General features: G+C 57.8%; 1 protein-coding gene across 41 annotated transcripts in view; it reads right to left on the reverse strand.

The window, feature by feature from the left end:
• Positions 1–3,355: 3,355 nt before the first annotated feature.
• Positions 3,356–27,114, reverse strand: part of ARHGEF10L (Rho guanine nucleotide exchange factor 10 like) — a 119,854-nt gene continuing 96,095 nt past the window's right edge. For 4 of the 41 annotated variants that reach the window (XM_045585147.1, XM_045585148.1, XM_045585150.1 and 1 more), the window contains 7 exons: positions 26,404–26,564; positions 20,894–21,042; positions 10,962–11,136; positions 5,324–5,446; positions 4,132–4,887; positions 3,953–4,098; positions 3,356–3,921 (listed from right to left, as the gene is read on the reverse strand). In XM_045585147.1, coding sequence (XP_045441103.1) covers positions 4,349–4,887; positions 5,324–5,446; positions 10,962–11,136; positions 20,894–21,042; positions 26,404–26,564 — 1,147 coding nt within the window. In that variant the 3' untranslated portion in view covers positions 3,356–3,921; positions 3,953–4,098; positions 4,132–4,348. Of the gene's footprint in view, positions 3,922–3,952; positions 4,888–5,323; positions 5,447–10,961; positions 11,137–20,893; positions 21,043–26,403; positions 26,565–27,114 lie in introns of all 41 variants that reach the window. The other 37 variants (XM_045585133.1, XM_045585130.1, XM_045585134.1 and 34 more) reach the window with 37 other exon arrangements.

The raw sequence follows: 27,114 nt of genomic DNA on the forward strand, positions 1-27,114 counted from the left end.
CCCCCTGGCCGGTGGCTGAAGCTCACACTCCATCCCCATGTGGCCACGCCCCTCATGGACACACATGCCCCCGAGAACGCCGGCTTCGGAGGCTCGGTCACCCCCACGGAACGACAGGCAGTGCCTGGGCTTCTATGTGTGTGCCCCGAGCTTTCACAGAGTCACATAAAACATGTAGTGGCAGGAGGGCTGGTTCCCCTCGGCCAGGGCCAGAGGCCTGTGCCCAGGAGCCTGTCGTGGTTCTGGCTCCAGGGAGGGTCAGCTGGGGTCTCCTCCTAAGCTCAGGGCTTAAAAACAGACCAAGACAGCTCGGGCCAGAACACAATCCCAGCCCCTTCCAGAACCAGACCTCCCGAGAACTGCAGACCACCCCCCACCCTGTCCTCGTCCCCCTCCTGGGTTACTGCATCCTCTCAGTCTCCACATTCTGGTTAATTTCGAGAAGTCACTGAGATGACGCTGATAGGAATAGCCCCAGGTGAGGGGTTGTAGTAGTAATAGTAACAGCAGATACCTACCGCCTCCTGGGTGCTCACGGCCACCCCGCAAGGAAGGCGTCATGGACAATTTATTCAGCGGAGGCCACGGCGGCACAGATCATCACATGTCTAAGGCTCTATCACACAGGAAACAGGCGATAGAGCCACGATTAAAACCCAAATCTGTATCACTCCAAAGTCCTCATTTGTGCACCACACCTCACCGCCTCCAGGAAGCCTGCCTTGGTTGCATCTCCTTGGCACCACCAGCCTGCTTGCTGGACTGGGGGTCTCTCGAGGAGCACGGGGACAATGTTGTATCCCCAGTGACTTGAGCGTAGTGTCAGGCCAGCAAAGGTGTTCAGCTATCTAATGGGATGATTTGCTCTTGGAGGGGGCTTCCCCTGGTGGCTAAAAGTCTGACTGTGGTGGCAGACAGACCTCAGTCCTGGCCCTGATGCTTCCCCGGGGCATTTACTTACCCTCCCTGAGCCTCAGGTTCCTCGCCTGCAGAGTGAGGAGGGGCCGAGTGGGAAATGAGCTGGCATGCCTGAGTGCCATGGTTATGGTTACTCTGATCCGCATCTAAAGCAGCGCCCCCTCCCAGCAGCACAAGGCACAACCACTGTGCGTCTCAGAGCCCTTTCTGACGCCCCCGTCCTCCCTTGCTGTTGTCAGAGACTCAGAGATGAGTGCCGCCCGATCTGATAATTTCACTAAAGCAGCAAAGTCCTCGTTGTCTTGGTGATGGATGTCACGGGCCCATTAGATTCACAGATTCGGGATCTAACGGACCCCCGGAGCTCTCAGACGCCAGCTCCTGAGCCAAAGGAGAGACGTCTAAGCAGAAGCGGCCTGCCTCCGCCGGCGCACAGCAAGGTGACTGCCATGACGTCGGGAATGATCACAACGCCGCCCTGGGAGGACTGCTCCAGGCCCTTTCCATGGGCCGGTCACCACGGGCCCAGGGCCACTGCAAGGTATCTTGGTCCCGTGTTAGGGATGAGGACACTGAGGCTGGGAGACACGCGGCAGGTCTTCGGCGGGGCTGTCCTTGAATGCAGGCCTGCGGGATCCTAGGCTTCAGGCTTTCTCATTGTCCCAAGTGGACTGGTCACTTGGAGGGTCCAGGAAAAGTCTTGACGAACGGGATAGAGGCACCCGTGGGAGCCCCACCCTGCAGGGCACTTGGTAACTGACCCGAGCACCATGCCCTTTGTCCCACTTGTACTTAGATAGGACCCTCCCCTCCCGTGAGAGGTGGGCAGGACAGTAGTGAGTCGCCCTTTCATACGAATTGGGAAACTGAGGCTCGGAGAAGATGGGTTCAGCGGGAACGGAATGTCATTGGTCAGCAGTGCCCACGGTCATGATTCCTGCATATACAGCTCCCCCAGCCCCTGCTTGCCTTCTGGCAATGGAGCCCACCAGACAGGCTACACGCCCCATCTTCCATAGGCCGCCCCCTGCCAGAGGCCCTCCCCCTTTCTCGGCACACCCTCCCCGCCCCCAAGCCTACACCTGCTGGCACTTCTGCCTGCCCTGCCCTCTAACATGCACTTCCTAGGGGCAAGGATGCCACTGCCCTGCTCACTTCCATGACCCCCAGCAGCCAATACGGTGCCTGAATCTAGCAGAAGCTCCAGGGGTTTTTAAAAGATGTGGATGTGAGACTGGCTCCTCCCGGGAGCGCGGCCCCACCAGGTGGTTAGGACCCAGGGAAACATCCTCTCCGCGCCGGCTCCTCTTGCTGACTTCCCTGAGCTTCGAGCTTCTCGGAGGGTCCAGGTGGGAGGTGTGCCTCCCATGTCCACGGGGCCCTGCTCTCCTTCCCCCTTGTCCTGGGGGGCGGGGGGCGCTCTTGGTGAGTGTGGAAGAGAGAACAGATGGGCAGGTGGGTGGACAGACTCTCGGACAGAGGACAGAGATGGTAGGGTGGGAAAGTGGAGGAAACACTTCCCTTTTGGGCAGTGGGTTTGGGTTTGGGTTTGGATTTTTTCGTGCAGGCAGCTCTAGGAATATAAGGATGGAGATGGAGCCAGAAGGAATCCAGGACCCCGAGCAGCCCCACCTGCCAATTCCCCCACGGCCCGTGCTCTGCTCCCACCAGCAGCACTTACCACATACTCTTCCACCAGCACTCATCCCATCTTCCCTCAGACTCAGGGGCCTCAGCCCCATCCTTGCCTTGCTCTGTTGCCCATAGCAACAACCCAGACCCAACCTTCCATGTGGTGAAGCCCCAGCTTCCTTCCTTCCCAGGTTGGCAGAGCCAAGGCGGCCTGCCTCCGTACCCTCCAGAACTGGGGCCCAATGCATGAAATCTGTGCAAGGGCCTTGGCCTGGGCCCCTGCCCGCCACCACCGCGGCCAGGGGCCTCTGCCGCCTCTGCCTCAGCCCCCCTCCTCCCCGTGCCCACTGCGACTTTGTCCAGAAGGATGTCCGGTTTAATTAGCTTATTGTCCTTTTATTATTATAGATTTTCAGTAAAGAAGCTTCCAAGAGGCCCTTCTCGAGCAGAAGGGAATTTTCCAGAAAGTGGAAAAGGATACTCGAGACCCAGCCCTGTCCACCTCCTGTTGTCCGACAGCCGGCACTCACCTGTGGGGCTCTGCAAGCTAATGGGATGAGAATTTGTCATTTAAGTTAGTTGTAATTAATTTGAAAAATTAAGTAGCCATCGGTGACCAATGGCCACCACAGGGAACGGCGCAGTCCTGGGGCTGCTCCTGTGGCAGGTCTTCCGGTGCGGGGCCTCGGCCACTCCTGCCGAGGACGGTCACTCCGGCTTCCCCACTCCCCACCCAGAGGCAGCTGCTCTCGGTCTCGCCCCGTGTCCCATCTCAAAAAGAAAAACCCTCCAATCGAAGCACCGATGTTATTCTGGCCTTTTATTCCAGCATCTCCCAGAGCTCCAATATGTACAGACTTTATTTATACACAGATAATATACACCATATATACGTATTTATATATATTCACACACCAGCCCACACGCTCTCATACACGCACACGCTCACGCCCTTCCAGGAGGGGCGCGTGGCCGCCTCTGAGCCCCATTGGCCCAACAAGAGGCGCTGGGCTTGCCAGGCAGTTGTGAGGTTTTGTGTTTTGTTTTGTTTTAAAAAAGGCCATTTCCTCCAAAGGAGTCTTCCCTCTCCACACACCCAAGCCCCTCCCCCAAACTCTAAATTTCATCTTGTTTTAAAAGGAAGAGTTTCCCTCTGCTCAGCCAAGACAGTTATCAGAGATCAGGCCTGTCCACCTGGATGGTCAGTAGAGACCCAGCCTGTCCACATGGGTAGTTACTAGAGACCCAGCCTGTCGACCTGGAGTAGTTACTAGATACCCAGCTTGTCCACCTGGGTGGTTACTAGAGACCCAGGCCCACCCACCTGGGGTAGTTACTAGAGGCCCAGGCCCCTCCACTCAGCCTGTCCACCTGGTGATTACTAAAGACCCAGCTTGTCCACCTGGTTAGTTACTAGAGACCCAGGTCCATCCACCTGTGATAGTAACTAGAGACCCAGCCTGTCCACCTGGGTGGTTACGAGAGACCCAGGCCCACCCACCTGGGGTAGTTACTAGAGGCCCAGGCCCCTCCACTCTGCCTGTCCACCTGGGTAGTTAGTAGAGACCCAGGTCCATCCACCTGTGATAGTAACTAGAGACCCAGCCTGTCCACCTGGGTGGTTACGAGAGACCCAGCCTGTCCACCTGGGTGGTTACGAGAGACCCAGGCCCCTCCACACGCCCTGTGAAGGTCCCTGGAAGGCAATTCCACCCACACTCCCTGGGGCCTGGCCGGCCGAAGGTCCCCCGCAGGCCAAGAGCAGGGTGCGGCGGCAGCCCTGCTCCCTGGGGGGGGGCTATAGCGTCAACAGCGGCACCTGCCAGATGAGGAGGGTGCTGTCCGACTCCCCGCCGGGGGCGGGCCTCCCGCCCACACCCGAGGCACTGCCGAAGTTCCGGTAGCCCTGCCCGCCCGAGATGATGGCCACGGAGCAGATCTCCTTGCGGTGGGCATCGCGGGCGCACGGCCGGCTGCGCACCCAGACGTCGGGGTCGTCGGCCATCTCGTAGATGGAGCCGTCCTCCTCGCTGTGCTCCAGGGCGGAGCCGTCGGGCGCGGGCTCCCGCATGGAGAGCAGCGGGCCGGGGAGGTGGGCCGTGGAGCGCAGCCGGTACTGCAGGAGAACGCCCTTCTTGTGCGTCAGCTCCCTGCCCACGTGGCTGGAGGGTGCGGGCGCTGGCTCGGGAGCCTGCCCGTCCGGCTTGTCCTCCTCGGCCTTGGGGCCCTCGGCCTCCTCCTGGTCAGTCCGTAGGATGTCCAGGGCCAAGATGCTGGTAGCCACGGCCAGGAAGGTCACAGGCCCGCAGTGACCGTTGAGGGAGACCATGCCTTTCCCTGCAGACGTGGGGCAGAGAGAAGGGGCCAAAGATCCAGAGCTTTAAGCAAGGCACCCACACGTTTAGGAGAACTTTCTGATTGTGGGGTTTAGGGGGGTTGTAACTGCAATCTATATTGGAACCTTGCCAGGGGGCCATGGGTCTGGGGTAGGGCTCTCCCATGCTCCAGGCTACTTTCTTGGGTGAAGCAGGACAAGAGTAACCTTCTAAAGCACCGGGGACCCTCGGTGTGAAGGCGCCTGCAGCTCCCTGCCTGAGCCACCCGCACGGCTCAGGGCCTTTGCCCACCCATTGCCTCCATCTCCAGGGCCTTTCCCACGCACCTGATTCTGTAACATCATGGAAGCCCAGCTCGAGCTCCACATGGCTCTTAATCATACCCCTCCCTCTGCAGCTGATTCCTGGGCCCCGACAAGACTTTGCCAGAACCTCACCTGTGATCTTGGGAATGCCTTCCAGCCGAGGCACGGGCAGCAGGACGATGACACCCTGGTCGGTGCCCACCCAGAGCTGACCCTGGCAGATCAGGAGGCTGGTCACACACACGTGCTTCTGGCCTGCAGTGAGAGAGGTGAGCGTGAGCAGAATGCTCCCTGGGGGCAGCAGTGGGCTCTGGGAGCCACCTCAGATTGAGAAAGTGGTACCCCCGGGCTCCTCCGGTGAGGTAAGCAAGAAGCTGGACGCGGTATGGTTAAGAGCTGGGGCGTGGGAGGCTGACCTGGCTGGGGCCTAGCCCCTGGACATGAGAGCCCAGTGCTCCCTCACCCAGCCTCAGTTTCCTCTCTGTAACCTGGGGCTGTTCCAAGGATGCAACAAGGGAACGCCACCAAGCACGGTGCTGGCCCCTGTGAGCTTCCACGTAGAGGGGCCGGGTGCTCTGGCACACCAGGCAGGCCCAGGGGCCCACACCAGGGTCACCAGCAGCCGCCTGGGAGCAAAGCCAGGGAGGCCTGGGCAGGTGCAGGTTGGAGGTGAAGAGGTTGGTGCAGACTGGATGCATGGGAGGGGCCAGGGCGGATATGAGAAGCAAAGCAAACTGACAGGCTGTTGCAGCCCTAACTTTCCAGCCCGGGCTGGACATGCTGCCAGCATGGACCTTCCTCCCTGCAGTCCCTGGCCCAACGGAGATGGGGGAGGTGCGGGCGTGGGGTGGAAGTCCAAGTTCTCCGCCGGATGTGCTGCTTGAGATGCTCGTTGGACAGCCAAATGGAGCTGTCAGTGGGCAGGGAGATGTATGAGTCTGGCGAAACGAAGCAAACTCAAAAAGTCATATTCATAGTATTGATTCAATGTGGAAATGCAAACCACACCGAGAAAAGCCAGTTCATCACTTGACGGCAGGCGCTATTTATTTCACACGCAGCATCTGCGTGTCCGTGGAGCCGGGATACTGCCTCACACCCATGTCAACTACCAGGACAGGACACCTCCGGTCCCACTCCGGCCCTCAGGAAGTCCGAGCAACAGGCTCAGGCTACCAGCTCCCTCCCGTACCGACTGTCTTCCCTCCTGGCCCTGGCCAAGGCCTGTAACGACCCTCTTCTTCCCTCTCCTTATTTCCTGTCCGCTGTCCCAAATACAAGCTGCATGAGGGCAGAGGCCTATCCATGCCCAAGGTCCATTCCCAGTACCATGGCCCATGGCAGACACTCAGAAAGTATCTATGAGTAAATGGGCAGGTGAATGAATAAATGAATGAATGAAAAATATAGGAAAGTGAAAAAGGAAACGGGTGCTGATGTCACTGATTAACTGTGTGAATTAACACGTCACTTTCACTGATCAACGACTATTACAAACCTACCTTACTCAATTTTATGATTATTAGAAACATACATGTACTAAATATACAGCCTATATGGAGATAATATATATACACAGTTGAGCACAGCTCTTAGCCCGGTACACAATCAATAAAGGCAGGCTATTAGGAGAACGGCTATAATTATTAAAAGGACCTACAGTCTTCAGACCAGCTCCAGCAGAGCCATAAACCCACAGAAACGATAAAGCCAAGCGAGGAAACAGTGGCAAATCTTTCATCTCTCACCTCCTTTTCCGGGGCCCCGGGAGCCTGAAGACCAGAAGGAGGCCGTTTCCTGATGCCCCTGCATCCTCCCGCCCGCCCCCCCCTCCCCCCAAGCCCCTGTTCCCATAGCAGAAACCCAGAGAGCGAAAGGAAGGCAGCGAGAAGCCAAAAGAGATGCCGGAATTGAGAAATGACTTCATCATCAGACCTCATTCCGGGGCCCTGCCTCCTCCCCCTCCGCCTCGAGGGAAAGAGCGAGGCACCTCACAAACAGTCCGAGAGAGAGAGAGAGAGAGAAAAAAAAAATTCTAATGGTGGATAAATATTTTATCACAGAGACTTAATGCAGCAGTGTGCAGCTCGCCCGGGCCATCTATCTGGAGATATGCAACTTTAAAAAGCTCGGGCTCTCGGAGAACATTTTATTAATGACCTGTCTAGTTAAGAGGAGGAGGGAATTTAGGCCCCCAAAAATGCATTAATACCAGGCGGGTGCCGAGGAGAAGACAGGGGTCGGGGCGGCGGAAGTGTTGATAAATATTTTATGTCCCCTTAAAGAAATCCACGCGCAAAGGAGGAACAAATGTATGGCTAATTATGCAATTACTTCACTTGATGGTGCGGGCGAAGAGAAAATAGTTAAAAGTCTTCTCTAAATATTTCTAATAAGGAACGTAAGCGTTCTGCTCTGTTGTTCTTTCGGTGGGTAGATGTGAAGCCGCCCTCTACCCGTGCTAGCTTGGGCCCAGCATCCCTCTGTGTGAGGCCCTCGGGTATGGGGGGTCTCAGTGTGGTGTAGGAACAGTCAGGTCCAGGGCAGTAACCTTTGGGAAGCTCTGTACCCAGGAACCTCAGCCTCTATCCCAGATGTGCCCAGGGCCCAGCCCCAAAGAGGTCCTGTACGTGTAGGGGTGGTTCTGTCTGCTCTGATGTAGCCGATGAGGTGGGAAGGGCATGGACTCGGAGGGTGGGGGTGAGCAAGGAGCCCCTTGGGAGATGCATGGCCACAGCAGCCAGTGTGACCAGGGAGGGGGATGGCCAAGGAGACGTGCTGGAGCTGATGACCGTGCACAGCACCATCGGGGACTGAGACTTACTCAAGCCAGAGGCTGCATCGTCTCAGGCCCACACCTCCCTGAGAGGTGGGACCCAAAGATCAGAGCGGCCCCCCACCCGCTCCCAGGCCCAGGGCTGCAACGTGGCAGAGCCAGGATCCCAGCGGGGCCTGCCCGACTCCAGGTTCTGGGCTGCCCTATCCGGCATGGGCAAGCTCTACCTCAAATCCCGGCCCCTCATCGTACAGATGGGGAAACTGAGGCCCAGGAAGGGGGACGGCACAGTAAGTCAGTGAGAGAGCTGCGATTCTCGCCCTGGCTCCGGCCTCGTCAGCAGCGTGACCTTGGGCCAGTTGCTTAATCTCCCGGGCCTCATTTTACCTGGCTCCGAAATAGCCATCACCATGATGAATGCTCTCCTGTCTTTGAGGGGCAAGTGTAACCAGCAGCTCAGCCAGGGGGCATGGGCACGAGTTTTGAACGTCCATCGTGAGCCGGGTGCGGCATGGAGCTGGGGTTTTTCCACCTGCAGCCAATCCGCCCACGAATCCACCTCCAGGCCCGGTAACCGTGACTCTTCCTCTCCCTCTCCCCGCTCCCACAGATGAGATTGACAAGATCAGAACGGCCCAGAGATTGGGCGATTTCCTCCTTATCCCACTAACTTGAAATAATTTAACCATCAGCATGAGTGGGGGAATATTTTGTGATACAGAGACACATCTATCACAGCTAAATGGATTTACTTTGTAAAATGGCTAAATCCAGTGAAATGCAAAAAGTAAAATAAAGCTGCAAAAGAAAAAGACCCAGCTGAAACCGGTTTGGCTCAGTGCATAGAGCGTCGGCCTGCAACTGAAAGGTTGCAGGTTCGATTCCGGTCAAGGGCATGTACCTTGGTTGCCGGCACATCCCCAGTAGGGGGGGTGTGCAGAAGGCAGCTAATCCATGATTCTCTCTCATTGATGTTTCTAACTCCCTATCCCTCTCTCTTCCTCTCTGTGAAAAATCAATAAATTTTTTTTTTTAAAGACCTATAACTTGGGCCCCGCAAGCCCCTCCCATACCCCAGGGAACATGTTGGGGGCATTTCTTCTCCGGGTGTACCCACCACACCCCAGGTCTGGGCAAGGTGTCTTCCCACATCTGATGGCATTTACCAGGAGCCTGGAACCCCCTCCAGTCCCATAGAGCAGCGTTTTTCAACCGCTGTTCCGCGGCACACTATTGCCTGGTGTGCCGTAGGTGCAGACAAGACAAGAATTTTATAATTTTTCACTATTTTGTTTACTTAATATTTCATAATAAAGTAATTATAAAATACTTTCTTTGTGTTTATTTGATTCCTATTCAAGAGAATTACTTTATATATAGTCAATATAGGCACAGAGTTAAATTTTTTAACATTTTCTAATGGTGGTGTGCCTCGTGATTTTTTTCATGAAACAAGTGTGCCTTTGCCCAAAAAAGGTTGAAAAACACTGCCATAGAGGAACCAGAGGTTCCGGGAGGCAAAGAGACTTGCCCAAGACCCTACGTCATTGAGCCAGGACTCTGACCTGAAGAGGTCAGACTCACTTCAGAGTCCCACTGTGTGTAATGCGGGGAGGGATGACTTTAGAGGAACCCAGAGGTCAGGCGGCATGACCACAGACCAGCCTCCTGACCTGCTGAACAAACCTCAGTTTCTGCATCTGCACAGCGGGGACAACCCGCACCTCGTGGGGTTAAGATGGAGTGAGATCCTGTAGGTAAAGCGCCCGGGACCTCGCTCACAGTAGGGCTCATGGCGGGGTGGTAGTTAATCACATACTATCGCTGTTTGTTGTTGATCTTGTTGTGGCCACAAGTCAAGGGCAGTCTCAACCAGCTGGGAGGAAGCAGGGGCCAGGGTGATTTCCAAGCGCTCCCATGTGGGGTCAGGAACCAGGCCTCTAGGGTAAGCAGGCTCCCATGGCCCTCAAAGTGCTGGCTTAGCCCAGCCTCACACAACGGGAGGTCAGTCTGCGGGCTCAGCTGCTTTTAGCGATGCTGTAGGCCATCTGCCGAGTCCTGGTAACAACTGGCACCAGGCCCTCAACCTGCCATGCCTGCTCTGTCCCCGGCCCCAGGGCCCCGGCTGCTAAGACCAGCTGAGCCTGCAGTGCTTGGGCAAGACGGAGCTTCTTCCTCCTCCCGGACCAGCGCTGGCCAGTCGGCCTGTCTGGTGGAAGCTGGGCCAGGCAGGGAGGCAAGGCAGGCTGCTGCCGCTGGCTCTGTGGTCTGCTCTGAGGCCCGCTGTGGGCAGGATTGGGCCCTGAGCAGGTGGCCGCCCTGGCTTTCCCAGCACAGCCGGTGGGGGTCTGGGCGGCAGCCTGGATAGCAGATGGTAAGGGAGCTGCTACCTGGAGCCAATTCCACTGGAGCCTCAGACAGATATGGGGCAGCGGTTAGGGGCTCTCCAACATGAATCCTCTCCATCACCTCTCACCAACAGCTCTGCAGCAGAAAGCACAGGCTCCCAGGGGTGCTGTCCAAACCCACCTCCCAGCCTGGCCAGGGCACTTAAAGGGACAGCTGCCTTTCTTAGAAAAACCCCTAAGAGAAGAGCCCTCGCTCTCCCGCTTCACCTCATCCTGAAGGAGATTCGAGGCAGAATTGGTTCTTTGTCTGCCTGAGGAGTGGCAGGTGTAGGCAGGCCTGGTTCCCACACAGGGTGGCTTTTTAGCAGCTGCCTGGCTTGGGGGGTTCCGCTGAGCTGGGAGCCTCACTTCCTGTGAACCCTCCCTTCCCTCCCCTCCCACCCCCGGTGCTGCAGGGTGAGGGGCCACGTGGTGACGGCGAGCGGGGCTTTAAAAGAACAGTCCTGGGCTCGAATTCTAAACCCACCCAGGCTGACCCCAGGCTCCCACAAGGTTAATGAGATGGGCTGGGCAGGATGCACCTCTGCCGGCTGCCAGTGTCAGCGCCCTCCCTCCGCAGGCCCGGGCCGAGGCCCCGCAATCTCACCTGGCAGGAGGAAGGTGGTCCTGGTGGCGATGTTGATCTCCTGCAGGTGCTCCAGCGTCTCCGTGTGGAAGAGGCGGATGGAGGAGCCGGAGGAGAAGGCCATCCAGACGCCGCTGCCCGCCTTCACCATGTGCGTCACGCTCACAGCCTCATCCTGGTGCGCCTCGAAGCTTTGCTGCGGGCAGAGTGGGGGTGTGGGTGCTGGGCCAGCCCGACACCTGGGGGGCCATGCTACTCTGGCCTCTGCCTGAACCAGCGGAGGCTGGAAGGAAACCCCAGGAGCCCAGCAGTGGCGTGTTGGTAATTGTTTCACAGGCAGAGGTACCCTGGGTGTGTCGTGTCTGCCAATTCCCATGGTGTAAATACTTCCCACAGGGCCAATCTCGAGCTACCCACACGACATCACTAAACAAGGAGCAGGGAGGAAGTCACACACACCAGGCTCTTAGGAGTGGACAGGACCAGGCTCCAGCATGCCACTGTGACAGGAGAGAAAGAACTAAAGGCAGTGGAAGGAAGCAGCCGCTGACATATTGTCTGAAGCTGCAAAGGCAACCAATACAACGACTGGGAAGAGGGGTGGGTGCTGTGAGCCAAATCCTCACCTTTCACAGCGGGGAGGCAACACAGAATGTCCAAAACTGATAAGCCAGGGACCAGCAAGGCAGACAAGGTCCAGTCATGCCAGGTGAATTAAAAACAGAAACGAAACAGGTGGCAAGTATTTTCTCCCAGGAAGGGAGCTGGGGATGAACCATTCTATGCTGCTTGATTTTTTTTTAAATAGGTGTGTGTATAATTTTGGTCTTTTAAAGAAAACCGGTTTTTTTAAGAGAGAGAGGACAATCAGGATTCCCATCCACTGCACTCTGCCTGCCTCTGCCTCAGCTCTGCCCTGGCAGGCTCCCTCCACGCCAGGCCCACCCGAGCCAGTGTGAGACTCAGGAGAAACCATGCTGCCAGGCCTCCGCCCTCACGGTGACCCATGTGCTGTGTGCATCACCCAGTGCCCTCCTAGCAACAGCCTTTCAGCACCTGAACGCCCCCTCGGGAGGATGCTCCTCTTCCATGAAGTACCCCGACCGCCCTTGCACCAGACCACCTTCTGCATGCGGTTCTCCTCTGTCCGACCTCGTGACACCTACGCCGCCCTGTGTCACCTACACTGCCCTGTGTCTGCTCAGCACCTCCTGACCTGGACTATGATCTCCAACAGCAGACACTGAGCCTCAGGCCCATCAGGACCCCCTGCTCAGCACAGGGACCAGCACACAGTAAAACGTGGTCACAGAGTGAGCAGACGGACCCTTGAGCCTCATCTACAACATCCAGATGCTGCTCAAAGGCGGACGACTCCAGCACAGCGGACCGGAAACAACCTAAGTGCCCAGTCAGTGGGACAGTCAGGGAACTCTGGCGTACCCACTCGGTGGACTGTTCCACACCCATTCAAGACGTTTTACAGAGACCGTGGAAAGAGCATAGGAGAGTGTGAATGGCAGAGCAGTATGTGCAGAAACAATGAGGGAGGAAGAAGTGCAGGGGAGGAGAAACCTGACCCCGGAGGGCTAGTCCGGGGCAGGGCCCGGTGAGCTTCCTCCTTTCCACTTCCTCTGTAAAGAGAACAGAAGCCCGAGACTGCAGGAAGATGTTGGACAGAACATGTATTTGCTATCAGACCTGCTGTGAGAGCTCCCTTCCTCAGTAAGTTCACAGGCCTGCGCCTCAGTTTCCCATCTGTAAGAGGAAGTTGTCATGAGGATTACAGGGACCTGGGTGAGGGGGAGTTCCTAATATGGTCTCATTCGTTCAGCAGATGTTCTTGAGCTCCTACTATGTGCTTGGGCTGGGAAGGTGACGATGAATGGGATGACCAAGGAGCTCCCATGGAGTGTGTGCTCCCAGTGCAGAGACCCGTGAAACAAATAGACAGGTAACGATGACTCCAAGTAATTAAAGCCACTGCACAGAAAAAAAGGTGGGGAGCCGTTAAGGTTGGGTGGCCAGGGAAGGTCTCTCTAGGAGGCATTTAATCAGGGACATTACAAATGTGAAGGCATCAGCCGTGGGATAATGGGGTGAGGGCGGGGAGAGCATTCCAGGCAGAAAGCACAGGAGGTGCAAAGGCCCTGGGGCAGGAATGAGCTTGCCGTGTTTGAGAAACAGGAAGGTGTTTCTCAAAAGTGGGGAGCACAGTGCTAAGACAGAGGTGGGAGAGGTAGGCAGGGCCACCTTAACATCCATAGTGAAGCCCTAACCGGTTTAGCTCAGTGGATAGAGCGTCGGCCTGAGCACTGAAGGGTCCCGGGTTCGATTCCAGTCAAGGGCATGTACCTTGGTTTTGGGCACATCCCCAGCAGGGGGTGTGCAGGAGGCAGCTGATGGATGTTTCTAACTCTCTATCCCTCTCCCATCCTCTCTGTAAAAAAATCAATAAAATATGTATTTTTTAAAAATCCACAGGTTGATTGTAAGTGCTGAAGGGGGCTGAGCCGGTAAGTGACATGACCGGGTTCACCTTGGGAAGGGGCTCAGTCCATCAGCCGTGTGTGGCAGGAGCCTGGAATCCCGGGCCTCGCGTGAGCTTGGTGAACAGGAAGCGGCAGGAACAGACTCGGCTTGTTTTGCTGCAGTCACTCTAACCAGAGCCTCAGCCCAACTCCGTCCCGTCTCCAATCACCAAGAGGTTTCCCATGGAGACAAAGAAGCTGGGGGGGGGGGGGGGTGCCTCCGGGGTCCTCCACAGGGAACCGAGGCAATCAACTCAAAGCTCGTTCCTGATCTCATTCCTGATCCAAGTGCAGGACCCAGAAGGGTAAGACTTGGAGACGGCCAGCGAAATTGCTTTTTCTAAGCCAGTCCCTGATGGCGGGCTCTGCGTCCTGGCTGGGGGAGATGGGGTGCTCTCGGGAGGCAGGGTTCTGCAGCTCACCCCTCAGACAGGAAGTTCACCAAGGGCAGGGGGGCATCTCCATTCAAGGGGGGGCCTCTCCTTTCCTCCCCACCAGGCCCACCTGGCACCCCAACTCAGGTCATGGCTCCCATTTCTCACCTCTAGATGCCTCCTCTGACCCCTAGTGGTATTGGGGGCCCAGGAGTGGGGGCTTTGAAATGAGCCTACGAATTGGTAGCAGTAGTGGTAACGATAATTAAAGGGGAGGGGCTGCTGAGGAACAGTATATGCACAACTTCTCCAAGAATCACCTGCGGGTGACCTTACATGACAATGGGAATCTGGTACCTTTATGATGGGGAGGCCTGGCGAACCCCCCTGGATCAAGAAGGGGGCCGGCCTGTATGTCCCGCCTCCTTGGGTGATGTGACAGGAAGTCACATCTGGCCAAGCATCCGGCTACTCAGATCTCATCACGAGGAAACACCTGGGCAATTCCAGATTATGGGACTTTTTAAAAGACACTGGCTTAGATCTCAAAAAAGTCCATATCATGGACACACACACACACACACACACACACATAAACACGTGGGCTCGCAAAGGGATTATTCCTGATCAAAGGGAGACTGAAGAGACATGACAACCAAATGCAACATGCGGCCCTTGCTGGATCCTGGGCGGGGCTGGGGAGGAGCTAGGAAGGATGTGTTGGTGAAAATGTGCATATGGACAGCTCAGGCCGTCCTCGGGTTACGTCGGACTCGAAGTACGTCGTTTTGTGGTTATGTGGCCAACTCCCATTTATTTACTTAAAAAAAAAAAAAAGTTCCATCGTTTCAACATATGTACCTATGTGTTTTATGTTTTTTATTAATTATTTACCACAAGCAAAAAGGTCAGGAGTTGTTATCTTCCTTTTAATTTTTTGTTTGTTTGTTTTTACTGTTTCACTTCATCACTGCTGTATGTGTGGTCCACGTGATGTGGGCGCTTATGTAAGGGGGTTCCGACTTATGGCAAACATCACATTACGTGGCACCCTAGGAACAGATCTCTGACGTAACCCAAGGACCTACTGTACGTTGATGTCAGGTTTCTGGGTACGATAAATGCTGCTGAAGTCACAGGGGAGCCATGCTCAAGTATTTGCATGTGCTGGGTAATGATGCCTACAACTCACTTTTAAGCGGTTTATCCCAAAAGGGGGGTGGGGCTGTATATGCATAATTTGGGGGTGTAAGGTACTGTGACAAAATGTTAGCTGGCTTAATAGGTGAAGAACACATGTGTGCTCATTGTACTATTCATTCAACTTTCCGGTAGTTTTAATTTTTTTTAATAAAAAGTTGAGTGGGGAAGGCAGTTATTTAAAAAAGGTTAAAAGCTGGCCGCCGGAGGGGAGGCCTGGGCCTGCCACCAGCTCCCAGGGCTCCCAGCTCATCCCTGGCCAGGGCGGGGGTCCCCTCTCTCTGTCCATGGTACTGGGAGGTGCTGGGAGGTGCTGGGAGGTGCTCCGAGCATACTGGCAGCAGTCAGGAGCCGGTGGGGGAGACGGGAACAAACCAGGTGTCCTGCACCCGCTCACGGTGCCCTGGCCCCTTCCCTGTCCCTGCAGCCGCAGGGCAGCCCCCACAGGCACTGCAGAGGCTTCGGTGAGTGAAATGGCCCAAATAGTGCTGACACAGCCCGGCCTCCGGTCGTGCAATATTTATGTGCCTCCAGGTGACGCTCTGTGCTTGGTTTCTAGAAATTCCCAGTGAGCGGCTCAGAATTCAGAGTCATTAGCGCGCAGAGGATGCAAGGAGCCGGGAAGAAAGGCTGAGGCAAAGGCAGCTCTGCTTGTTGGCCTCCCACCATGCGTCAGGCTCTTCCCAGGCTGCAGCAGTCCGTCCTCACAGAGACCCTTATGACAGGAGGGGGACGCGCCCAGAAAGGGGACAGGATGAGCCGGGTGACCCACAGGCCAGGGCAGAGCTGGGCATGGACCCATGCTCAGTGATCTCCCCAGCACCCTCAGGCCCGGAACCCTGGCGGGGTGTAGTGCGAAGGGGCTCACCACCCCTGCTGGCCTAGGAGGCACCATCCGGGGCCCGGAGACCAGCCACAGAAGCTCAACAACTCCGCCTCCACCTGACACCCACACCACCAGTCCATCCTCATCTAATGGGCGGGACACGGAAGCTTCCAGAACCAGCGGTGTGGAGTAACTCCGTCAGCCGGAAGTCTCTCTCCAGCTGCGCACTGGGCAGGCGCCATCCCTTTCTTTGTCTGCCTTGTTCTTACAAACTTCCCCCGCTGAGAAAACACACATATGAGGGCCCAGCCCAGGGCCCGGCACCCAGTGGGTCTGTGCCTGGCCCTGTGTGTCCCTGCCAGTGCCAGGGGGCTGGGCGGCTGCTCGCTTGGGTCTGTCCTCTCCGACCCCTCAGCAGCGCTCGGAGGAAGCGTGACCGTGCAGAGGTGGGCGGACGGGGAGGAGCCACGTGGAGGGAAGGACAGACAGCCCCTGACAGCCAGGGGGCCAAGAAGGAAGAGGACTGACACCTGCTGCCATCGTCTGCCCCGCACTCACCTCCAGCCGCTGCCCCCCTCCCCACCCCTACAACACCCCTCCCCTGGCCATTCTCTGCACAATGTCCCCTCCCCCGGCCATTCTCTGCACAATGTCCCCTCCCCCGGCCATTCTCTGCACAATGTTCCCTCCCCCGGCCATTCTCTGCACAATGTCCCCACCACCGGCCTTCCCTTGCTCTCTCCCTTTTCTCCTCTGGCTTCACGGGACTTGTTCCTGAGCCAACAGCTTCAAACCACGAAATCCTTACATCAGCATACATCTTCGGGGACTGGGGGCTGGGGGCCTAATATTGGGTATAAGGCCTGAGCTCTTCCGGACAAGGAGAGAAGGGGTCTGGGGCCTGCACTTAGCCACCCCCAGCCCCTCAGGGAGTGCCCTGAGACACCCATGCCCAGGAGCTGAGTCGGCAACCACAATCCTGAGCCCCCAGGACCCCCAAACCCACCCCCACACCCTGTCCTTCACAAGCACCCTGAAAGGAAGTTCTTCTGAGCATCTAACCTCCATTCTTCATGCTGCTGGCAGCCACTCACCCTCCTGGAACTCGTTACTGTCGGAGCCTCCAGGGAAGTCTCCGCAACCTTTAGAAAAATCGATTTCTCAAGTCTAACCTGCCAACTTGTAATTTGGAAAAAAAGAAAAGAAAAGGATGACAGCAATAACAACGAGACACACACCGAAAAAGAAAGAGCATTAAGGCAGAACTGCTGAACTGGATGACTCCCTGGAGGGAGGTGACCCGACCCACAGGCTCTGCCGGCCGAAGGCGGGGCCAGCACCAAGGACTTAGTTAGTGGATCTTTCCGCCCTCACGTCAATTTGCATACCATTACCCAAGAAGCCTTGCGCCAGGATTTCGCTTTTGCAAATTCCCACCCGTTTCGTGTCATAAATAAGATAGGAGACAGAAAACTAATACAGCCCCGTGATGCATTATTCATGCTGCACCTCTGTGTTATGATAGATTTACAACAGCTAATACATGCAAACTAAGTTTGGGCACTAAACATGAAAATTAAGGGTGGGGAAGGCGTGGACGTGGGGGTGGGCAGGGGGCAGTCTGAGGGCCGTTAGTGCCCCGGAACCCGGAGGAGTTTCTCATCTGATGTGCTCAGTGACAGCAGGCACTGGGGCCCGGGTGCCAATGGGAGGCATGTGTCCCCGCAGCCCAGTTAAAATCAACTGCTCTGCCCACATCTTCCTTCCACTTAGCGAACCTCCCCCCATTCCTCCACCTCCCCACCCCCCACCCCCCAGACAGAGCCCACTTCCCTGAGGTCAAAGCCCTCTGTCCTTCACAGCCCCGCAATGAGCACCCGCGATGCGCCAGGCATGTCCTGCAGAGGGAGGGGGAGTGGGTTGTGTGAAGGGGAGATGGGGGTCTGCACAGGCTTCTCCAGGGTGAGGAACCAGGTCTTATGGGAGAGGCTGCCCCTATTAACCCTCACAACAACCCTGTGGGCGGGAGCCAGGCCGGATCCCCAAACACGGCGCCACCTGCCTGAGTTCTGGCCCTTCCCAGGCAGCACCGGGAGCCCCCGAGAGGCTCTGGGAAAGGGACTGCCATGGACGCCTCCCAGGGCTGGCAGGTCAGAGGAGAGACCTCTGGGTGACCGGCTGTCCCACCCACATATGTCCCACCTGCCCCGGAGCAGGACCCTGAGAACAAGACCCTCTGCCCAGCCCTTTACCAAATTCCTTCCGCCGTCTCCAGGTGCGGCCTCTGTCCCGCTCCCAGGAAGGCACCCTTCCTCCCAGGACACTTCTCCCACCGGCCGGCACCCTGAGCCTCCTCCTGCCGATGACCCACCTTCCACCCAGAAGGAATGGTCACGGCGTCACGGCACAGTCCCACCAGCCCCTCTTTCCCCCCAGGGGGCCTGCCCACACAGAAAGGGGACCACCTGCCTGTTTTCCACAACCCTTCCTGGTGCACCAGCCGTGTGAGCAATCCTGGGCCCGGAAGACGTGTTGGTGGGAAAAGCAGGTGTGTGAACCAATGAGAGCTCCGGGAGGTCACATATGATGGGACAGAAGCTGCAGGGGACAGGCCGGCCCAAAGGGGGCGGAGCCTTAGCCTTCCAGGGAAGCCAGCACAAAGGGTAAGAGCAGCCTCCCTCTAGCTGTGTGACCTTGGGCAAGCCACTTAACCTCTCTGTGCCTATTTCCTCATCTGTAACATGGGAGTAATGAGAGTACTAATCTCAGATAGTGATCTGGTGATGAAATAAGCTAATTCATGCAAAGCACTGAAACCCCTAAATGGTCCACGTGAAGAACTCAGTATGTGCTGGTTGCTATTGCCTCCTGGGGATGAGAGAAACCTGGGAGAACTCCTTAGAGCACATGTGTCAAACACAAGGCCCGCGGGCCAAATCCGTCCCGCCAGGCCTTGCAATGTGGCCCGCACTGCGCTGTCATCACTGCACTCCGCTGCGTTTCCATCACAATGACAGTTTATGACTGTTCAGTAAACCATTCAGCCCGAGATTTAGGCTGGATTTTAGATTTTGGTCCCCCCCTACTCCTTAGAGAGAACACACTCCCTAGATGACCCCCTTACAGGTAGGAATGTGGGCCAGAGCCACAGCCTCGGTCAACAATACACTCCTGCAGGCATGGAGCCCCGAGCAGCATTAAATGCAGGTTTCTGGACCCGGAGGGCAAGGCGGGGTGTAGGGGAGAAATTGGTAAGCAGTGCCCTCACTCTGAAGTGAGGCATTTGGCTGCAAAGCTCACACACGGGCCCTTTCCTTCCTGCATGTGCTGAGCCCTGGGCACCCACACGAGGCCACGGCAGCCCAGACAGCAACGCCACCTCCAGCCCCCTCCTCCCAGCCTGGCCAGCCGTGCGAGGCACCAAGACGAGACGAGATGAACAGGGAGGCCACTGTGGAGCAGCCATGCAGATGGGAGGCCATCAGCAGCTCCAGGCCAAGCTGTTTCCGAGCCGGGCGCGAGGGCGGGAGGCTCCCTCTCTATCACAGGCGGCAGCGGAGCGCGGCTGCATTGAACATGCACGGCCATCACCTTGCTCCCGTGCCCGAGGACCGTGTGTGCTGGAGGCGAGCTGCCCACACAAACTTTGCCATTTCCCTGGCTGCAGACCGGGCACGTGCTCCCGCCTCCCCCACCCTCTCCTCCACCCGCCTCCCCCAGCCAGCGCTTTCCGACACCCTCCGAGGTGTGCAAACCAGGTTAAAGGCCAGAGTGATCCCTTTCTAAGGGTAGCTGGCCCGGAGCTCATCTTAAATCGCCTGGCCTCGAGTTGCAGCCTGGTGGCCGGCCGCCTGCGACAGGGAGGGCGGGGCCAGGGCTGAGGTGCCGGGCCTGGGCAGAACAGTACCGTGACTGGTGAGGGGCAGAATGGGACGAGAGCTGGGCAGGGCCCGGCCTGGCCCAGGCCCCTGTGCTTCCCTTGGTCCATCTGTCTCCGCCCCTAGGCAGCTGTCAGCAGGAGGAAGCATTCCTGCCAGAGAAGGGAGAGGATGGCGGACCTGCAATGCAATACGGACACACGCCCACCAGCACGGACTCTCGGGAAGCAGCGTGATTTTCCACGTAAGCCACGCGCTGTGGCGATGAGGATTTCATTTAAGCAAACAGGCACAGTGATAACAAGTGTCCATAGGACACTTACTCTGCATCAGGCACTGTGTGTGTGAAACAGTCCTTCTGCATAAACATCCTCACTCACTCCTTAGGTCGCTCTGCACCATCACCCCATTTTACAGATGAAGTGACTGAGGCCCAGGAAGGCTCAGTGCCTTGTCCAAGGGCTGACACCCTCGCAGGGCAGAGCCAGGGTCCCGTCTGAAGCAGCTGCTGGCCAACCGCACCCCTCAAGGGAGGGCCGCCCAGCAGGCCCGCATGGGGCACAGCCAGGACAGGGATGGGTGCCTCCTACTTCCACTCCCTCCAAAAGGCTGTGTGGCCCTGGGAGGGGCCGAGGGGTGCCAGCTTTCCCCAGATCCTCAGGCCCTGCTGCCCAAACCCCGCCCCAACAACCCACAGCCAGCTTCTCTGCCCCCGCAGGCTTGTGGCTTCCACCGGTCCCTTCCCTGGAAGATCCTTCTAGAAACACCTCTCAGTTTCCATTCTGCCTCCGGCCTCCAGGTGGCGGTGCCCACACAGGCTGACCCCTCAGCCTAGCTGGGTCCTGGGCACCAGAGCGACAACAGGCACCTCCACTGGCAGCAAGAGCCACGACTCAGGATGCAGGTCACGGCTCAGTGTCGCCGGGACCCTTCCCCTCACGGCAGCCCTGGGGATGCGTGTGGGGGCAGAGGGCAGGGCCCAGCAGGGATTGAAGGTCCCCCTCTGCTTTCTGACAAACTGGTCCCTGACACACGGACAGGAGCTGAGAGCCGTGCCAGCGAGAAGGTCAGAAGGGTCAGCAAGGGCGTGCCCAGCTGATGGCCCCGGGGGCAGGAGCCACGAGCCGTGAGGAACGGCCAGTACCTGAGTCTGCAGGCTGGTGGTGTCCAGGACGGTGACCCGAGGCCCACAGCTGGCCCACACGGCGTCCTCCAGGCTCAGCAGCGTGCGGATGGGCCCTGGCCCCACCGTCAGGCACACGGGCGGGCTCTCCAGGTCCCAGGGCACATCTCCTGGGAGGAGAAGAAGACGCGGGTCAAGGCTCAGGGCTCCCCAGCCTGGGGGAGCCACAGCCTGCAGCGGGGGCCCAGCCTGGACCCACAAACCCTCTCACCCGGTCCTGTGGGGAATGGTGGCTGTTCCCATCTGCCTGCATTTATGGTCTATCCCATGGGGGCTGGACTCCCTCCTCCTTTTCCTCTCTTTCCCTCTCTCTCCTGCTCATTCGTCCCATACACACCTCGCTGATCTACTCGCCTAATAAAGCTCTCTACCACCTTTACCAAATCTCTGATGACCTTTCTCCTCCCAGGATGCTACGGCCCCAGGTGTGGAAGGAGGAAGTCCCGAGAAGAAACCACTGCCCCGGCCTCACCCCTGCAGACGGGACCAACCGAGAGACCTGGCCTGGCCCTGATCAAGGCTTCCCCGCCCACCCAGGGATGCTCGCTCACTCAAGAACGGGCCGAGAATTTTCCCTGGCATGCAAGCCGTGCTGGCTACGCTGGGCTTTTCTCTTACGTCACACAGAACCCCAGTGGCTGTCCTGTCTGGTCAGGGTGCAGGTGGGAAAGAGGGGAGGAAGGAGGGCACACCCCGAAAAGACAGACTGGCAGCAGCTGGGCCTGAGAGGCAGGAAGGAGCGTGCTGCTGGCTTGCCAGTGCTCAGGCACCCACATTCCCGCTATGGGACCCTGCCAGCAGCCCCTTCATAGACCCTCCCTCCGAGCCAGCTGCTGGTGACAGGGTGGGGCACAGCTGTCGGTGGAGCTGGAGGGGCACCAGGGAACATGATGGGAGCCCCTGTCAGCAGGGCAGCAGGAAGAGCCCTTGGAGGACAGACTACCACCCCCCCAGGCTTTACCCCACCTGGAGAGCAGGCTTGCCGCTCTCCCTTCTGTCCTCCTTAAGCCTGTCAGACCCCCAGACCAGCTGGGAGCTGGGGAATAGGAACCCCTCCCCCAACACACTACCGGGTCTTTCCAGGCCCTGAATGTGAGCACATGGGAAGCAGGCAGGGCCAGAACCCTGGCTGTGGCCTCGGAACTTCTGCATGAACCAGGACAGGTGACTTCACCTCTCTGAGCCTCAGTTTCCTCATCTGCGAAATGGGCGTGATGGCCATGCCTACACCTCGCCGATGCTGCAGGGACTAAAGAGAACGCACAGAGCATTCAGCTCAGGGCTGGCACCCAGCAGGCAGCCACCACAGCTGCTGCTCCGTGCCATTGCGTGTCTGCACACCAGGCTCTGTGTTCACGAATTGTTTCCCTAACTCCCGGCCTGCGCATTCTATTTCCATCCCCGCTTTACAGCTGGGGAAGTGGAGACACGGAGCTTAAATAGCCAGCCGGGATCCCACAGCTCGTGAGTCCCGGGCGCTCGTTAGCCCATACTGTCTGGTGTCGTTTGCCACCACACAACAGTCTGTGGAAACAGGTGCTGGCTCCATTTGACGAATGTGACAATGAGACCAGGCGGCTGAGAACTTGCCCGAAGCCACCCAAGGGGTGACGGGCCAGGCAGGATGGAACGTCAGCTGACTCTGACCTTCCCTTCTACCCGCCCCCCTGCTGCCCTCTCAGGTTCCAAGGGCACTGGGGCACTGGGGCCATATCTGGGGTCAAGAAGAAGAGAGTGACCACAGGCAGCCAGGCACACTGAGCCAGACCAGAACACCAGAGCCACAAAATGCAAGGCTTTGAGCGCCCCCCAGTGGCCATAGGTAAGTAATGCTTATAGCCAGAAGCTGGAGCTCCCTCCACTGTTACCTCCTTCCCGTTAAGCAGTTGAGAATACTGGGACCACACTCCGAAAACTAGGAAATGGGGCTCTGCTCGGTGGGTACCAAAACCTTGCAACCTCTAGCCTGCAAGGAACAGCGTGGCCGGGGCTGCCTGAGGTCGGAGCTAGGGCCTGCTACCCCTGGGGGTCAGAGGGGCGCTGACCAGACCTCCACTTGCTGGGCTTCTGCAGGAACCGATGTCCTGACTCAGGACAGAATGGGAACTGTGACTGAGGGGAATACCTGTATTGTCATATCAAAAGGACCCTGGACAGGAGTCCCCACAGAGGGACCCTGAGCCAGAGGCCGCCCTTGCTGGGGCTCAGCTCTCCCATCTGCTACCTAGGGGCGGAACTCTGACCTTCCCAGCCCTCTCGGCCACAGGTCTAAGATTTTTAATGCAATCACAGTGAGCTCTGTGCAGGGCAAGCCCCCTGGAGCCTGCAGTGGGGGTGGAGGTAGGGGGTCTACCCTTGCCCTCCAGGCTTTAGGTGCACACATACATGTTACAGAACCCGCATGTGTACTCACACACACACACACACACACACACACACCCTGCGTGACAGCCCATTCGTCTGGGCCCTCACCAGCTCTCATGCTGCCAGGTGAAGGGGAATGAAGGCCCTTGGAAGTCCAGATCCAGCTGGAGCTGAAGGCAGGACACTGAGTAAAAGTCACTGACACTGAGGGGGAACCCAGGGTACCCCACGCCTGGTCAGTACTGAGGGCGGTGACAACCATTTAGATGGAGGAACAAGCACCAGGCTACCCTGCAGGCTCCAGCCAGGGCACTTGTGTGCCTGATCCCACCTGGCAGCCTGCGCGGTGGGGCAGTCTTCGTCCCCATTTTACAGGTGAGGAAACTAAGGCTCAACAGATGAAGTAACAGGTCGTCTCACAGCTGGGTCTCAACCAGCCTAACTGCCCAGCCTGTCCCCTCGCCCCTCCTGCAGGAGGAGGCGCTGGCCCACATCCCCAGCATCTAACCAGGGACTTCCCCACACCTGCCCCCAGGCCTGGGCCTGCTCCTGGGCCTGCTCAGTGCCTGGCACCTCAGAGCACTGAACACGTATTCCCTAAGTGCGTGATTAAACGACAGATGAATGAATGACTTTCAGGGCCACACTGCTCTGGACCTGTTTCCCATCTGTCAGCTGGAGGTTGAACTCTGAGGCCCCTCCGGCTCTGACAGTCCAGTCAGTGACCGGACGGCCTTGGGTTCCTCGGTCCCTTCTCAGCTGCTGGCCCTCCAGGACTCTACCAAATCCCAGGCTGATATTTCTGGTCCTGCCCTCTTGCAAGGAGACAAAGCGTGGGCCAGGAATGCCAGTTTTATCCAGTCGTGGTCTCAGCCAAACCCAGGCAGGATGGTAACCTCTCATCCTATACCACCAGTTGGAGTAGATCATTCACAACCCTTGACCCTCCAGGCCACCAGGGGGCGCCAGCGGTGGGTTCTGTAGGCAGTGCTCCAGCTCTGTGCTCAGACTTGGACTGGGATGGAGTAAGGGTGTCTGAGGGGTACCCAAGGCCTTGGTGAGTCTGGAGGAGGTCCCACAGCTCAGACATGGATAAGATGGATGGTCCCAGTCCCAGCCACAGGCAGTCCCGGTGAGAGGCGACAGGTAAGTGTAAGCTCCCTGCTTGTTCACTGAACTAATTCTGTCTCCCTCTACAAATCCTGCGAGGGCAGGGTCACACCTGCTTTGCTGGCCGCCATGTCCATGGTGCACGGTAGGTGCTCAGTAAGTATCTGGTGCACAAATGTTTGCAAGGGGAAAAGGTACCTCAACCTTCTCCTCCGGGCCAGAAGGCTGCCAGCTCTGCTCCCAGAAGTCATGGCCTCTATGTCTGGGGAGGGCTTGAGGCCCAGACAGAGGACATTTGGGTTCAGGTCTCAGCTCACCCCGAGACTCTGGGGAGTGAGGGGGGTGGAGCTCAATGGTGCCTAATGGCCCTTCTGGCTCTGACAAACGACCAGTCCCAACCCCAGGCCGAGGCCAGTGGTTAGATCCAAAACCTCTTATGAGTTGAATTGTGTCCCCAAAAATAGGTCTAGCTGCCAGCACTTCAGCCTGTGACCTTATTTGGAGATGGGGCTGTTGCAGAAATAATTGGTTAGAATGTGGTCACCCTGGAGGAGGGAGGCCCTGATCCAAGGTGCCGGGTGTTGTTACAAAAGAGCCAAGCGTGGACACAGACACGCACCCAGGAGAGAGAGCATCGTGTGCGGAAGGGAGACCAGCCGCCGCGGCTGGGGTCGGGCCTGGGACAGCTCCTTCTTTGGTATCTTCCTGGGCAGCGCAGCTCTGACAACACCCTGAGCCTGGACTTCCAGAACCAGGAGTCAGCGAGTTCACAGTGTTTAAATCCCTCGGTTTGTGGGGTATATGAGCAAACTCATACGCCACCCCCTTCCCTCCTCCCAACTGGGCGCCCAGGCGGATGGGTCAGGAACCCGGGAGGGAAGAGCCAAAGGCAGCCCAAACTGGGACCAGGGGGCCGGGGTGGGGCCAGCGGGTGGAGCCCCCCCAGGACCCCTGGCCTCTCCCCGGAGACCTGCGCCCATATTTGCATTCACAGCCACGCTCTGATGGTAAGAAGAATTTTTCCCCTCCCTCTTCCCCCTTTAATTAAAAACTATAAATGCCTTATCAAAAGCTAATTAAAAATACCAACACAGTGCCAAGTGGCAAAAAAAAAAAAAATTAGCTCAGTACAAATATCCGTTTATAACCCTGCAACAGGCTGTGATGACGCAGCAGTAAGGGGAGCGGGAGGGAGCGGGAGGAAGGGCTGGGCGGTCAGGGGACCCATCAGCCCCCTTGGGGGCCCCGGGGGCCGCTACCCTTTCTCCACTACCAACCAACCCTCCGCTCTTGTCATCCTCCAGGTAGGAGCCGAATGAGCCACAGGGGACCGGGGACCACAGCGCCGTGTGGCTGTGCCCCAGCGCGTCCCCTCCCAGCCTCAGCCCTGGGTCTGCACAGAGGAGGCGATTCTCAAGGGCCTCGGAGACAATTAAGATAATGGCAAACATCAAGCACTTCACTGTGTTTCTGGAACACAGCCGCTCACACCGTTAGCCCTGCCCGCCAGCATCTTAATCGCCGCCGTCAACGGCTGGATGGAATCCCAGAGACTCAACCGCTGGCCTCCACTGGCAGCCCCGTCCAAGCCCTGTGCTTGGCCTTCACTGGGTTGTCTGACCCGCCAGTACCCGTAAGAAGTGGGTTTTGCCATCATTGCCGATTTAGAGACGAGGAGACAGGCGTGAGGAGGAGGAGCGGCTCACCGACGGGCACAGCTGTCATCAGGGCAGAGCCTGGCCCGGCCCGGAAGCCAGGTCTGTGCGAGCCCAGAATCCCAGCTCTTAGCCACTAGAGCCTGCCTCCAATGGGGGGAGGAGGGGGCCTACCTGTGCAGGAGTGAGCACCCCGTTCCTGTGGGGACCCCGATGGGGATCAGGGATCTCCCATCCCTCCTCCCCCTCTGAGATGGCCTGGTTTGTTTCTGAGCTGCCACCTTGGCCGGCCTCCCACAACCATCGGGCACAGGGTCCGGTTCCCAGCCCCCACTTCCTCACCGCTGGTCCTGGTCCGAGGGTAGGCAGCCAGGGTCCCGTCCTGCAGGCCGGCACACAGGTGGAAGGGGCTGTGTCGCAGGCAGAGCACGGGCTGCAGGCCTGGGCTCCTGCAGGTCGCCAGGCACTGGGTGCCCGTGTCCACGCTGCTGTAGACCAGGATGCTGTGGGGAGAGGCCGCGTGACTCCCTCAGCCCCCCATATGCCCTCCAGGGCCCCCTCTGTGGGGCCAGGCCTTCGTTCCACCAGAGGGGAGCTCAGACTTCCCACGGGTGGCCTTTTGAGGATGGTGTCCTCCCGGGCCTCTGTCTTGTGGAAGACTGGGGGGGAGGGAGGGGGGGGACCCTCCAGAAGCAGCACAATAAAGGTGCTGGTCCCTGGCCACTTTTGCTCAGTGGTTAGAACATTAGCCCTCAGACCAAAGGGTCCGGGTTTGATTCCCAGTCAAGGGCATGTACCTGGGTTGCAGGTCTGATCCTGGCCCAGGTCAGGGTGTGTACAGGAGGCAACCAATTGATGCGTCACTCTCACATCCATGTTTCTCTCTCTCTCTTCCCTCCTCCCTCCCTTCCACTCCCTCTAAAAATCAATGGGAAGAAAGTATACTCATGTGAGGATTCACAAGGTGCAGACCTGAGTGTGAATCCAGCCAAGCCACATCTACCCGAGGGACCCCAAGACAGCCTCCACGCTCCGCCCAGTCCTGCCTGGCTG

Source organism: Pipistrellus kuhlii, unplaced genomic scaffold, assembly GCF_014108245.1.
Source record: "Pipistrellus kuhlii isolate mPipKuh1 unplaced genomic scaffold, mPipKuh1.p scaffold_m20_p_2, whole genome shotgun sequence".
NCBI lineage: Eukaryota > Metazoa > Chordata > Mammalia > Chiroptera > Vespertilionidae > Pipistrellus > Pipistrellus kuhlii.